This window comes from Carassius gibelio, chromosome B3, assembly GCF_023724105.1.
Source record: "Carassius gibelio isolate Cgi1373 ecotype wild population from Czech Republic chromosome B3, carGib1.2-hapl.c, whole genome shotgun sequence".
In the NCBI taxonomy this organism is placed as follows: domain Eukaryota; kingdom Metazoa; phylum Chordata; class Actinopteri; order Cypriniformes; family Cyprinidae; genus Carassius; species Carassius gibelio.
In genome coordinates, this window is record NC_068398.1 from 50,872,420 (window position 1) to 50,887,280 (window position 14,861).

General features: G+C 46.6%; 1 protein-coding gene across 50 annotated transcripts in view; it reads left to right on the forward strand.

Annotated features, from left to right (window-relative positions):
- Positions 1-2,887: 2,887 nt before the first annotated feature.
- The window catches only part of LOC127951882 (fibroin heavy chain), a 62,505-nt gene continuing 50,531 nt past the window's right edge, over positions 2,888-14,861 (forward strand). For 32 of the 50 annotated variants that reach the window (XM_052549964.1, XM_052549965.1, XM_052549976.1 and 29 more), the window contains exons 1-4: positions 2,888-3,116; positions 3,358-3,489; positions 4,220-5,455; positions 10,682-11,287. In XM_052549964.1, the coding sequence (XP_052405924.1) occupies positions 3,023-3,116; positions 3,358-3,489; positions 4,220-5,455; positions 10,682-11,287 (2,068 nt within the window). In that variant the 5' untranslated portion in view covers positions 2,888-3,022. Of the gene's footprint in view, positions 3,117-3,357; positions 3,490-4,219; positions 5,456-8,504; positions 8,733-8,973; positions 9,106-9,835; positions 10,412-10,681; positions 11,288-14,861 lie in introns of those variants that run through there. The other 18 variants (XM_052550013.1, XM_052550010.1, XM_052550004.1 and 15 more) reach the window with 11 other exon arrangements.

The window sequence follows — 14,861 nt, forward strand, 5'->3', positions numbered from 1 at the left end:
GCTATGGACAGGGAAGTGGAGCTGGACAGGGAAGCGGCTATGGACAGGGTGCTGGACAGGGCAGCGGCTATGGACAGGGAAGTGGAGCTGGACAGGGAAGCGGCTATGGACAGGGTGCTGGACAGGGAAGTGGAGCTGGACAGGGAAGCGGAGCTGGACAGGGTGCTGGACAGGGCAGCGGCTATGGACAGGGCAGCGGCTATGGACAGGGAAGCGGAGCTGGACAGGGAAGCGGCTATGGACAGGGTGCTGGACAGGGCAGCGGCTATGGACAGGGCAGCGGCGCTGGACAGGGCAGCGGCTATGGACAGGGCAGCGGCTATGGACAGGGAAGCGGAGCTGGACAGGGAAGCGGCTATGGACAGGGCGCTGGACAGGGCAGCGGCTATGGACAGGGAAGCGGAGCTGGTCAAGGAAGCGGCTATGGACAGGGTGCTGGACAGGGAAGCGGAGCTGGTCAAGGAAGCGGCTATGGACAGGGTGCTGGACAGGGAAGCGGAGCTGGTCAGGGCGCTGGACAGGGTCAGGGAAGCTGTGCAGGACAGGGAAGCGGTCAAGGGAATTGTCGGCGATGTGGCCAAGGTCAATGTTGAGGTAAGGGAGATGTTCCTGGGAATTTTGCATAATACTTTCTGGAGATCTTTTCTAGTGCTTTTATCCAAATGGCATGTTTTCCCTGTTTGCTCAGTTTAGAAAGATTTTCTGTCTCTACCACTACTACAACCTCCTAAAATAAAAAATAAATAATTGCTTGGTTTGAAGAGTTGGTGTTTGGTATCACTTGGCCGTTTTCTCACATAAATGCTCTCTGGCATCAGTGCTGTAAGTTCCTCTCCCTGAGTACTGGATAATAATTGCATGAGAAAATCATGATTTTTTTTTTTTTGGTGTGTGTATTAAATTTATTCTTGCCAAAGCTGAATAGTCTGCAGCCATTACTCCGGTCTAAAATCATTGTATTATGCTGATTTGATGCTCTAGACACATTTCATTATGGCTGAAAACAGTTTGTAGGGCGCAAGTGACACTTCCATAAGCTCTTGTGATTCTGCTGAGGCAATATGTTCAAGACAGCATGTTTCTAAAAGACGTTGATTCTTAAACCGTTGTACTAATAAACCTAGGAATAGCATAACCTGTGTTACAGGTCAAAAGCTTATTGTGGATTTAGAATTGAAGTAAAGCTTGGTGTGTTTGTGAAAATAAACTAAGTAAAAGAGGCTAGATTTAAAATGTTTCATGGTAGGGTTGTTGCGACATACCGGTTTGGGAGACAAACATGATATTCAAAGTAATGATTATCGATATCGTGTTAATTTGGTGTGCGTGACGATATACCAGTATTCGCCACATGTAAATACTCCAGCACCACTACCTGGTTTAGCTCCCAGGTGGCAGTATTGTGCCTTAACACCTGTCATACAAGAAGATGATGCTGCCACTCTGAGGAGAGCTGTGTTCATCATAGTATATTGCCATTATTTTACTAGTCCTAGACTGAGAAATGTTATATTAACCTGTTAACAGCGGGTTTTCTCTGTTCATAGAGTACATCTAAATAAAAATGTATTTAATAAGTACCACATTTTCTTTACTCGTCTTGTTTTTGTATTTGCAATCAATATGGCACTTTATTTCTTTGCTCAAATCTATTAACCGTTACATGATTAAAACCGAGCAAACCCATTGCTACATTAATCTTGTAAAATGTTAAGTTGGTCGTAGTGCCACACACTTAATGCCTCATCTGCGGTCATTCTTCAATGAGGTTCATTAGTTGACATTAGTTAATTACATGTATAAATAAATAATAATGAACAATATTTCCACAGCATTGATTTATCTTGGTTCATGTTAATTTGAGCGTTTACTTATGCATTATTAAAATCTCAAGTTGTTTTTGTAAACGTTCATGTACTGTGAACTAACATGAACAATGAACCACCCTAGTTTTATTGACATTAACAAAGATTAACCAATTGTGTAATCAATGTATTGTTCACTGTTAATTCTTGTTAGTTAATGCATTAATGTAAATTCTATATTATCTATATTATCCATGTATTTTGTAATTTTGTTTACGTTTATATATTTTTCGGGGTGGATGTGCAAAATGTAATGACCCTTACGAAAAATAACCATGGTTTTATTATAGTAAAACTGTAGTAACCCATGGTTTTTTGGCGTGTTGACCACCATTTGTATAACCACAGATTTACTACAAATACCATGGTTAAACTATGGTTAATATAGCAAAACCGTGGTTATTTTGTGGTTACCATGGTTTAACTATAGTAACCATGGTTTTTTGGTTTTATTTGTAGTAAAACCATGGTTAATTTTCGTAGAGGGAAAAGGAATACATATTACATTCAAGTTAAATCGTTTTGATACGTATGTGTTCAAATGAATGTAATAACTTTTCTTGTACATCTTTTTTTATTATTTGGGGAAAATTACACCTACAAGGTCAGGGTCCAAGCCAAATTTCATCCATTTTCTTCAGGAGACTTGAGGACTACTGCACCAGTTTGGAGAACAATGTTAATAATAAAGCAAACAAGACTTGTAACTTTTACGAATATACAGTTGTTGATTACTGAATAAATGGTTTGCACACTCTTGTACATTACTGTTGTAAGTTTTGTTCTGGGTAATTTTCAAACACACCTACTGGTACCACAACATGATCGCTGTAGCACCTGACCACTGCATATTCATTTTGCAGTTGATAGTGTCGCCATAGAAATGCACCATCCTCTCGTAATTAGGCTAGCTTAATTTATGACATGGCTAGAACGCAGCATTCAGCTGGTCCAACCCCAATCAAACACACCTGAACTAGCTAATCAAGGCATTTCAGATCACTGGAAAGCTACAGGCAGGTGAGTTTGATTGGGGTTGGAATTGACCTGTTCTTGAATCTTTAAAATTCGATTTTACAGAGGTTGATATTGCAGCAACACGTATTTGTCTTAGTTTTGTGCGGTTTGCTCACAGGCAGAGATCACAGGCTGGGAGGATGACAGCTCGAGTGTATTTCTCGTTGATTGCGGTTTTTTCGTGTCTGTTCGGATACTTGAGCATAGCCCACGCTATTCAAAGACGAACCACAGGTGAAAAGATCTGTTGATTTCATTACACACCCTGAAGAAATGCGGAAATAAGTGACTCCCAGTCTTTGGAAGTAATTAACACGGTTTATGAATTATTAGGTTTTCAAACCCCTTTGATTTGAAGCAGACAACTATGTATAAAATTTGTATTTCGGTTTGAGACCCATTCCGAAACCCCAGATTTGAAATTGCTGAAACCGCACTCCCTGGCCTCTCCTAATGATCCACTTGAATTCTCTAGTGGATGGTTTCTGTCCGGCGAGGCTGACGGTCGTGCCGTTCCATCGAGGATGTTCCTCTGATGAAGACTGCCCTGGAGGGCACAAATGCTGTCAATTTGACTGTGGGCCTGTTTGCGTGCTGCCTGTTTTCAGTGAGTTTCAGTTAATAATGGATGCTAAGGCTGAAAACACACACAGTAGTAACCCAATGAATTCCATGTACGTTCTAAGAGACTTTGCCTTTTGTTGTTCTCCTCTAAAGTCAGTTTGAATTCATCCCTTAGGATGGTTTTAAGGACAGGATGGCTTTACAAAATAAAGCCGAATAATACTTTGAACGGTGGTCCTCAATTCCAGTACTGGAGACCCCCTGCTTTGCACACTTTGTATGTCCCCCTTATTTAACACTCCTGAACATCAGCTTGTCAGGAGAGAGAGCCATGAACTGGACCAACAAGTTGATCTCAATCAGGTGTGTTAAATAAAGGAGACCTGCAAAATGTGCAAAGCGAGGGGGCCCCAAGGACTATAAAATTGAGAACCACTGACTTGGAATAGAATTCTTTCTTTAGCTAAAACTTGTTATTCATGCTTTGAATGTTTTGTTGTATAACGAAGTGGCATACTGTCTCTATCAGGGTTCCTCAAATCTTGCCCTGGAGGTCCAATGCACTGCAGAAGTTAGCTCCAAACCTTATCAAAGTCGCCTGCCTGTGATTTTTCTAATGATCCCAAAGACATTGATTGGCACCGATTAGCATGCCCAAGTGTGTTTGATTAGGGTTGGACCTTAACTCTGCAGTAATGTGGATCTCGAGGTCCAGATTTGAGGATTCCTGGTCTATATGCACAAACTAAAGCTGACTATCTGTGTTCACGCAGTGAAGCCGGGTCAGTGTCCCGTACCGGAGATGATTCCACTGTGTGCTAAAAGCTGTTTCCGTGATGGCCAGTGTCCTGCCACGCAGAAATGTTGCCCAACCACCGGTGGCTTTGCATGCAGTGAACCACGTGGTCAGGGAAGAGGTCAAGCAAGTTGCCAGGGAAGCGGAGCTGGTCAGGGTGCAGGACAGGGAAGCGGAGCTGGTCAGGGTGCAGGACAGGGAAGCGGAGCTGGTCAGGGTGCAGGACAGGGAAGCGGGGCTGGTCAGGGCGCCGGACAGGGAAGCGGGGCTGGTCAGGGAGCCGGTCAGGGAAGCGGAGCAGGTCAGGGTCAGGGAAGCGGAGCAGGTCAGGGTCAGGGAAGCGGAGCGGGTCAGGGCGCCGGACAGGGAAGCGGAGCTGGTCAGGGCGCCGGACAGGGCACCGGACAGGGAAGCGGAGCCGGCCAGGGAAGCGGAGCTGGTCAGGGAGCCGGACAGGGCCAGGGAAGCGGAGCTGGTCAGGGCGCCGGACAGGGCAGCGGCTATGGACAGGGCGCAGGTCAGGGCAGCGGCTATGGACAGGGTAGTGGAGCTGGACAGGGAAGCGGACAGGGTCAGGGAAGCGGAGCTGGTCAGGGAAGCGGAGCCGGGCAGGGAAGCGGAGCTGGTCAGGGAGCCGGACAGGGCCAGGGAAGCGGAGCTGGTCAGGGAGCCGGACAGGGAAGTGGCGCAGGACAGGGAAGCGGAGCCGGTCATGGTGCAGGACAGGGTCAGGGAAGTGGCGCAGGACAGGGAAGCGGAGCCGGTCAGGGCTCAGGACAGGGTCAGGGAAGCGGAGCCGGTCAGGGAAGCGGAGCTGGTCAGGGAGCCGGACAGGGCCAGGGAAGCGGAGCTGGTCAGGGAAGTGGCGCAGGACAGGGAAGCGGATCTGGTCAGGGAAGTGGCGCAGGACAGGGAAGCGGAGCCGGTCAGGGTGCAGGACAGGGTCAAGGAAGTGGCGCAGGACAGGGAAGCGGAGCCGGTCAGGGCTCAGGACAGGGTCAGGGAAGCGGAGCCGGTCAGGGAGCCGGACAGGGCCAGGGAAACGGAGCTGGTCAGGGAAGTGGCACAGGACAGGGAAGCGGAGCTGGTCAGGGAAGTGGCGTAGGACAGGGAAGCGGAGCTGGTCAGGGAAGTGGCGCAGGACAGGGAAGCGGAGCTGGTCAGGGAAGTGGCACAGGACAGGGAAGCGGAGCTGGTCAGGGAGCCGGACAGGGTCAGGGAAGCGGAGCTGGTCAGGGCGCCGGACAGGGCAGTGGCTATGGACAGGGAAGTGGAGCTGGACAGGGAAGCGGCTATGGACAGGGTGCTGGACAGGGCAGCGGCTATGGACAGGGAAGTGGAGCTGGACAGGGAAGCGGCTATGGACAGGGTGCTGGACAGGGAAGTGGAGCTGGACAGGGCAGCGGAGCTGGACAGGGCAGCGGAGCTGGACAGGGCAGCGGCTATGGACAGGGCAGCGGCTATGGACAGGGCAGCGGCTATGGACAGGGCAGCGGAGCTGGACAGGGAAGCGGCTATGGACAGGGTGCTGGACAGGGAAGCGGCTATGGACAGGGTGCTGGACAGGGCAGCGGCTATGGACAGGGCAGCGGCTATGGACAGGGAAGTGGAGCTGGACAGGGAAGTGGAGCTGGACAGGGAAGCGGAGCTGGACAGGGTGCTGGACAGGGCAGCGGCTATGGACAGGGCAGCGGCTATGGACAGGGAAGCGGAGCTGGACAGGGAAGCGGCTATGGACAGGGCAGCGGCTATGGACAGGGAAGCGGAGCTGGTCAAGGAAGCGGCTATGGACAGGGTGCTGGACAGGGAAGCGGAGCTGGTCAAGGAAGCGGCTATGGACAGGGTGCTGGACAGGGAAGCGGAGCTGGTCAGGGCGCTGGACAGGGTCAGGGAAGCTGTGCAGGACAGGGAAGCGGTCAAGGGAATTGTCGGCGATGTGGCCAAGGTCAATGTTGAGGTCAGGGAGATGTTCCTGGGAATTTTGCATAATACTTTCTGGAGATCTTTTCTAGTGCTTTTATCCAAATGGCATGTTTTCCCTGTTTGCTCAGTTTAGAAAGATTTTCTGTCTCTACCACTACTACAACCTCCTAAAATAAAAAATAAATAATTGCTTGGTTTGAAGAGTTGGTGTTTGGTATCACCTAGCCGTTTTCTCACATAAATGCTCTCTGGCATCAGTGCTGTAAGTTCCTCTCCCTGAGTACTGGATAATAATTGCATGAGAAAATCATGATTTTTTTTTTTTTTTTTTTTTTTTGGTGTGTGTATTAAATTTATTCTTGCCAAAGCTGAATAGTCTGCAGCCATTACTCCGGTCTAAAATCATTGTATTATGCTGATTTGATGCTCTAGACACATTTCATTATGGCTGAAAACAGTTTGTAGGGCGCAAGTGACACTTCCATAAGCTCTTGTGATTCTGCTGAGGCAATATGTTCAAGACAGCATGTTTCTAAAAGACGTTGATTCTTAAACCGTTGTTCTAATAAACCTAGGAATAGCATAACCTGTGTTACAGGTCAAAAGCTTATTGTGGATTTAGAATTGAAGTAAAGCTTGGTGTGTTTGTGAAAATAAACTAAGTAAAAGAGGCTAGATTTAAAATGTTTCATGGTAGGGTTGTTGCGACATACCGGTTTGGGAGACAAACATGATATTCAAAGTAATGATTATCGATATCGTGTTAATTTGGTGTGCGTGACGATATACCAGTATTCGCCACATGTAAATACTCCAGCACCACTACCTGGTTTAGCTCCCAGGTGGCAGTATTGTGCCTTAACACCTGTCATACAAGAAGATGATGCTGCCACTCTGAGGAGAGCTGTGTTCATCATAGTATATTGCCATTATTTTACTAGTCCTAGACTGAGAAATGTTATATTAACCTGTTAACAGCGGGTTTTCTCTGTTCATAGAGTACATCTAAATAAAAATGTATTTAATAAGTACCACATTTTCTTTACTCGTCTTGTTTTTGTATTTGCAATCAATATGGCACTTTATTTCTTTGCTCAAATCTATTAACCGTTACATGATTAAAACCGAGCAAACCCATTGCTACATTAATCTTGTAAAATGTTAAGTTGGTCGTAGTGCCACACACTTAATGCCTCATCTGCGGTCATTCTTCAATGAGGTTCATTAGTTGACATTAGTTAATTACATGTATAAATAAATAATAATGAACAATATTTCCACAGCATTGATTTATCTTGGTTCATGTTAATTTGAGCGTTTACTTATGCATTATTAAAATCTCAAGTTGTTTTTGTAAACGTTCATGTACTGTGAACTAACATGAACAATGAACCACCCTAGTTTTATTGACATTAACAAAGATTAACCAATTGTGTAATCAATGTATTGTTCACTGTTAATTCTTGTTAGTTAATGCATTAATGTAAATTCTATATTATCTATATTATCCATGTATTTTGTAATTTTGTTTACGTTTATATATTTTTCGGGGTGGATGTGCAAAATGTAATGACCCTTACGAAAAATAACCATGGTTTTATTATAGTAAAACTGTAGTAACCCATGGTTTTTTGGCGTGTTGACCACCATTTGTATAACCACAGATTTACTACAAATACCATGGTTAAACTATGGTTAATATAGCAAAACCGTGGTTATTTTGTGGTTACCATGGTTTAACTATAGTAACCATGGTTTTTTGGTTTTATTTGTAGTAAAACCATGGTTAATTTTCGTAGAGGGAAAAGGAATACATATTACATTCAAGTTAAATCGTTTTGATACGTATGTGTTCAAATGAATGTAATAACTTTTCTTGTACATCTTTTTTTATTATTTGGGGAAAATTACACCTACAAGGTCAGGGTCCAAGCCAAATTTCATCCATTTTCTTCAGGAGACTTGAGGACTACTGCACCAGTTTGGAGAACAATGTTAATAATAAAGCAAACAAGACTTGTAACTTTTACGAATATACAGTTGTTGATTACTGAATAAATGGTTTGCACACTCTTGTACATTACTGTTGTAAGTTTTGTTCTGGGTAATTTTCAAACACACCTACTGGTACCACAACATGATCGCTGTAGCACCTGACCACTGCATATTCATTTTGCAGTTGATAGTGTCGCCATAGAAATGCACCATCCTCTCGTAATTAGGCTAGCTTAATTTATGACATGGCTAGAACGCAGCATTCAGCTGGTCCAACCCCAATCAAACACACCTGAACTAGCTAATCAAGGCATTTCAGATCACTGGAAAGCTACAGGCAGGTGAGTTTGATTGGGGTTGGAATTGACCTGTTCTTGAATCTTTAAAATTCGATTTTACAGAGGTTGATATTGCAGCAACACGTATTTGTCTTAGTTTTGTGCGGTTTGCTCACAGGCAGAGATCACAGGCTGGGAGGATGACAGCTCGAGTGTATTTCTCGTTGATTGCGGTTTTTTCGTGTCTGTTCGGATACTTGAGCATAGCCCACGCTATTCAAAGACGAACCACAGGTGAAAAGATCTGTTGATTTCATTACACACCCTGAAGAAATGCGGAAATAAGTGACTCCCAGTCTTTGGAAGTAATTAACACGGTTTATGAATTATTAGGTTTTCAAACCCCTTTGATTTGAAGCAGACAACTATGTATAAAATTTGTATTTCGGTTTGAGACCCATTCCGAAACCCCAGATTTGAAATTGCTGAAACCGCACTCCCTGGCCTCTCCTAATGATCCACTTGAATTCTCTAGTGGATGGTTTCTGTCCGGCGAGGCTGACGGTCGTGCCGTTCCATCGAGGATGTTCCTCTGATGAAGACTGCCCTGGAGGGCACAAATGCTGTCAATTTGACTGTGGGCCTGTTTGCGTGCTGCCTGTTTTCAGTGAGTTTCAGTTAATAATGGATGCTAAGGCTGAAAACACACACAGTAGTAACCCAATGAATTCCATGTACGTTCTAAGAGACTTTGCCTTTTGTTGTTCTCCTCTAAAGTCAGTTTGAATTCATCCCTTAGGATGGTTTTAAGGACAGGATGGCTTTACAAAATAAAGCCGAATAATACTTTGAACGGTGGTCCTCAATTCCAGTACTGGAGACCCCCTGCTTTGCACACTTTGTATGTCCCCCTTATTTAACACTCCTGAACATCAGCTTGTCAGGAGAGAGAGCCATGAACTGGACCAACAAGTTGATCTCAATCAGGTGTGTTAAATAAAGGAGACCTGCAAAATGTGCAAAGCGAGGGGGCCCCAAGGACTATAAAATTGAGAACCACTGACTTGGAATAGAATTCTTTCTTTAGCTAAAACTTGTTATTCATGCTTTGAATGTTTTGTTGTATAACGAAGTGGCATACTGTCTCTATCAGGGTTCCTCAAATCTTGCCCTGGAGGTCCAATGCACTGCAGAAGTTAGCTCCAAACCTTATCAAAGTCGCCTGCCTGTGATTTTTCTAATGATCCCAAAGACATTGATTGGCACCGATTAGCATGCCCAAGTGTGTTTGATTAGGGTTGGACCTTAACTCTGCAGTAATGTGGATCTCGAGGTCCAGATTTGAGGATTCCTGGTCTATATGCACAAACTAAAGCTGACTATCTGTGTTCACGCAGTGAAGCCGGGTCAGTGTCCCGTACCGGAGATGATTCCACTGTGTGCTAAAAGCTGTTTCCGTGATGGCCAGTGTCCTGCCACGCAGAAATGTTGCCCAACCACCGGTGGCTTTGCATGCAGTGAACCACGTGGTCAGGGAAGAGGTCAAGCAAGTTGCCAGGGAAGCGGAGCTGGTCAGGGTGCAGGACAGGGAAGCGGAGCTGGTCAGGGTGCAGGACAGGGAAGCGGAGCTGGTCAGGGTGCAGGACAGGGAAGCGGGGCTGGTCAGGGCGCCGGACAGGGAAGCGGGGCTGGTCAGGGAGCCGGTCAGGGAAGCGGAGCAGGTCAGGGTCAGGGAAGCGGAGCAGGTCAGGGTCAGGGAAGCGGAGCGGGTCAGGGCGCCGGACAGGGAAGCGGAGCTGGTCAGGGCGCCGGACAGGGCACCGGACAGGGAAGCGGAGCCGGCCAGGGAAGCGGAGCTGGTCAGGGAGCCGGACAGGGCCAGGGAAGCAGAGCTGGTCAGGGCGCCGGACAGGGTGCAGGTCAGGGAAGCGGAGCCGGCCAGGGAAGCGGAGCTGGTCAGGGAGCCGGACAGGGTCAGGGAAGCGGAGCTGGTCAGGGCGCCGGACAGGGCAGCGGCTATGGACAGGGCGCAGGTCAGGGCAGCGGCTATGGACAGGGTAGTGGAGCTGGTCAGGGAAGCGGAGCCGGGCAGGGAAGCGGAGCTGGTCAGGGAGCCGGACAGGGCCAGGGAAGCGGAGCTGGTCAGGGAAGCGGAGCTGGTCAGGGAGCCGGACAGGGAAGTGGCGCAGGACAGGGAAGCGGAGCCGGTCATGGTGCAGGACAGGGTCAAGGAAGTGGCGCAGGACAGGGAAGCGGAGCTGGTCAGGGAGCCGGACAGGGAAGTGGCGCAGGACAGGGAAGCGGAGCCGGTCAGGGCGCAGGACAGGGTCAGGGAAGTGGCGCAGGACAGGGAAGCGGAGCCGGTCAGGGCTCAGGACAGGGTCAGGGAAGCGGAGCCGGTCAGGGAAGCGGAGCTGGTCAGGGAGCCGGACAGGGCCAGGGAAGCGGAGCTGGTCAGGGAAGTGGCGCAGGACAGGGAAGCGGATCTGGTCAGGGAAGTGGCGCAGGACAGGGAAGCGGAGCCGGTCAGGGTGCAGGACAGGGTCAAGGAAGTGGCGCAGGACAGGGAAGCGGAGCCGGTCAGGGCTCAGGACAGGGTCAGGGAAGCGGAGCCGGTCAGGGAGCCGGACAGGGCCAGGGAAACGGAGCTGGTCAGGGAAGTGTCACAGGACAGGGAAGCGGAGCTGGTCAGGGAAGTGGCGTAGGACAGGGAAGCGGAGCTGGTCAGGGAAGTGGCGCAGGACAGGGAAGCGGAGCTGGTCAGGGAAGTGGCGCAGGACAGGGAAGCGGAGCTGGTCAGGGAAGTGGCACAGGACAGGGAAGCGGAGCTGGTCAGGGAGCCGGACAGGGTCAGGGAAGCGGAGCTGGTCAGGGCGCCGGACAGGGCAGTGGCTATGGACAGGGAAGTGGAGCTGGACAGGGAAGCGGCTATGGACAGGGTGCTGGACAGGGCAGCGGCTATGGACAGGGAAGTGGAGCTGGACAGGGAAGCGGCTATGGACAGGGTGCTGGACAGGGAAGTGGAGCTGGACAGGGCAGCGGCTATGGACAGGGCAGCGGCTATGGACAGGGCAGCGGCTATGGACAGGGCAGCGGAGCTGGACAGGGAAGCGGCTATGGACAGGGCAGCGGAGCTGGACAGGGAAGCGGCTATGGACAGGGTGCTGGACAGGGAAGCGGCTATGGACAGGGTGCTGGACAGGGCAGCGGCTATGGACAGGGCAGCGGCTATGGACAGGGCAGCGGCTATGGACAGGGAAGTGGAGCTGGACAGGGAAGCGGCTATGGACAGGGTGCTGGACAGGGAAGTGGAGCTGGACAGGGAAGCGGAGCTGGACAGGGTGCTGGACAGGGCAGCGGCTATGGACAGGGCAGCGGCTATGGACAGGGCAGCGGCTATGGACAGGGAAGCGGAGCTGGACAGGGAAGCGGCTATGGACAGGGCAGCGGCTATGGACAGGGAAGCGGAGCTGGTCAAGGAAGCGGCTATGGACAGGGTGCTGGACAGGGAAGCGGAGCTGGTCAAGGAAGCGGCTATGGACAGGGTGCTGGACAGGGAAGCGGAGCTGGTCAGGGCGCTGGACAGGGTCAGGGAAGCTGTGCAGGACCGGGAAGCGGTCAAGGGAATTGTCGGCGATGTGGCCAAGGTCAATGTTGAGGTCAGGGAGATGTTCCTGGGAATTTTGCATAATACTTTCTGGAGATCTTTTCTAGTGCTTTTATCCAAATGGGATGTTTTCCCTGTTTGCTCAGTTTAGAAAGATTTTCTGTCTCTACCACTACTACAACCTCCTAAAATAAAAAATAAATAATTGCTTGGTTTGAAGAGTTGGTGTTTGGTATCACTTGGCCGTTTTCTCACATAAATGCTCTCTGGCATCAGTGCTGTAAGTTCCTCTCCCTGAGTACTGGATAATAATTGCATGAGAAAATCATGATTTTTTTTTTTTTGGTGTGTGTATTAAATTTATTCTTGCCAAAGCTGAATAGTCTGCAGCCATTACTCCGGTCTAAAATCATTGTATTATGCTGATTTGACGCTCTAGACACATTTCATTATGGCTGAAAACCGTTTGTAGGGCGCAAGTGACACTTCCATAAGCTCTTGTGATTCTGCTGAGGCAATATGTTCAAGACAGCATGTTTCTAAAAGACGTTGATTCTTAAACCGTTGTACTAATAAACCTAGGAATAGCATAACCTGTGTTACAGGTCAAAAGCTTATTGTGGATTTAGAATTGAAGTAAAGCTTGGTGTGTTTGTGAAAATAAACTAAGTAAAAGAGGCTAGATTTAAAATGTTTCATGGTAGGGTTGTTGCGACATACCGGTTTGGGAGACAAACATGATATTCAAAGTAATGATTATCGATATCGTGTTAATTTGGTGTGCGTGACGATATACCAGTATTCGCCACATGTAAATACTCCAGCACCACTACCTGGTTTAGCTCCCAGGTGGCAGTATTGTGCCTTAACACCTGTCATACAAGAAGATGATGCTGCCACTCTGAGGAGAGCTGTGTTCATCATAGTATATTGCCATTATTTTACTAGTCCTAGACTGAGAAATGTTATATTAACCTGTTAACAGCGGGTTTTCTCTGTTCATAGAGTACATCTAAATAAAAATGTATTTAATAAGTACCACATTTTCTTTACTCGTCTTGTTTTTGTATTTGCAATCAATATGGCACTTTATTTCTTTGCTCAAATCTATTAACCGTTACATGATTAAAACCGAGCAAACCCATTGCTACATTAATCTTGTAAAATGTTAAGTTGGTCGTAGTGCCACACACTTAATGCCTCATCTGCGGTCATTCTTCAATGAGGTTCATTAGTTGACATTAGTTAATTACATGTATAAATAAATAATAATGAACAATATTTCCACAGCATTGATTTATCTTGGTTCATGTTAATTTGAGCGTTTACTTATGCATTATTAAAATCTCAAGTTGTTTTTGTAAACGTTCATGTACTGTGAACTAACATGAACAATGAACCACCCTAGTTTTATTGACATTAACAAAGATTAACCAATTGTGTAATCAATGTATTGTTCACTGTTAATTCTTGTTAGTTAATGCATTAATGTAAATTCTATATTATCTATATTATCCATGTATTTTGTAATTTTGTTTACGTTTATATATTTTTCGGGGTGGATGTGCAAAATGTAATGACCCTTACGAAAAATAACCATGGTTTTATTATAGTAAAACTGTAGTAACCCATGGTTTTTTGGCGTGTTGACCACCATTTGTATAACCACAGATTTACTACAAATACCATGGTTAAACTATGGTTAATATAGCAAAACCGTGGTTATTTTGTGGTTACCATGGTTTAACTATAGTAACCATGGTTTTTTGGTTTTATTTGTAGTAAAACCATGGTTAATTTTCGTAGAGGGAAAAGGAATACATATTACATTCAAGTTAAATCGTTTTGATACGTATGTGTTCAAATGAATGTAATAACTTTTCTTGTACATCTTTTTTTATTATTTGGGGAAAATTACACCTACAAGGTCAGGGTCCAAGCCAAATTTCATCCATTTTCTTCAGGAGACTTGAGGACTACTGCACCAGTTTGGAGAACAATGTTAATAATAAAGCAAACAAGACTTGTAACTTTTACGAATATACAGTTGTTGATTACTGAATAAATGGTTTGCACACTCTTGTACATTACTGTTGTAAGTTTTGTTCTGGGTAATTTTCAAACACACCTACTGGTACCACAACATGATCGCTGTAGCACCTGACCACTGCATATTCATTTTGCAGTTGATAGTGTCGCCATAGAAATGCACCATCCTCTCGTAATTAGGCTAGCTTAATTTATGACATGGCTAGAACGCAGCATTCAGCTGGTCCAACCCCAATCAAACACACCTGAACTAGCTAATCAAGGCATTTCAGATCACTGGAAAGCTACAGGCAGGTGAGTTTGATTGGGGTTGGAATTGACCTGTTCTTGAATCTTTAAAATTCGATTTTACAGAGGTTGATATTGCAGCAACACGTATTTGTCTTAGTTTTGTGCGGTTTGCTCACAGGCAGAGATCACAGGCTGGGAGGATGACAGCTCGAGTGTATTTCTCGTTGATTGCGGTTTTTTCGTGTCTGTTCGGATACTTGAGCATAGCCCACGCTATTCAAAGACGAACCACAGGTGAAAAGATCTGTTGATTTCATTACACACCCTGAAGAAATGCGGAAATAAGTGACTCCCAGTCTTTGGAAGTAATTAACACGGTTTATGAATTATTAGGTTTTCAAACCCCTTTGATTTGAAGCAGACAACTATGTATAAAATTTGTATTTCGGTTTGAGACCCATTCCGAAACCCCAGATTTGAAATTGCTGAAACCGCACTCCCTGGCCTCTCCTAATGATCCACTTGAATTCTCTAGT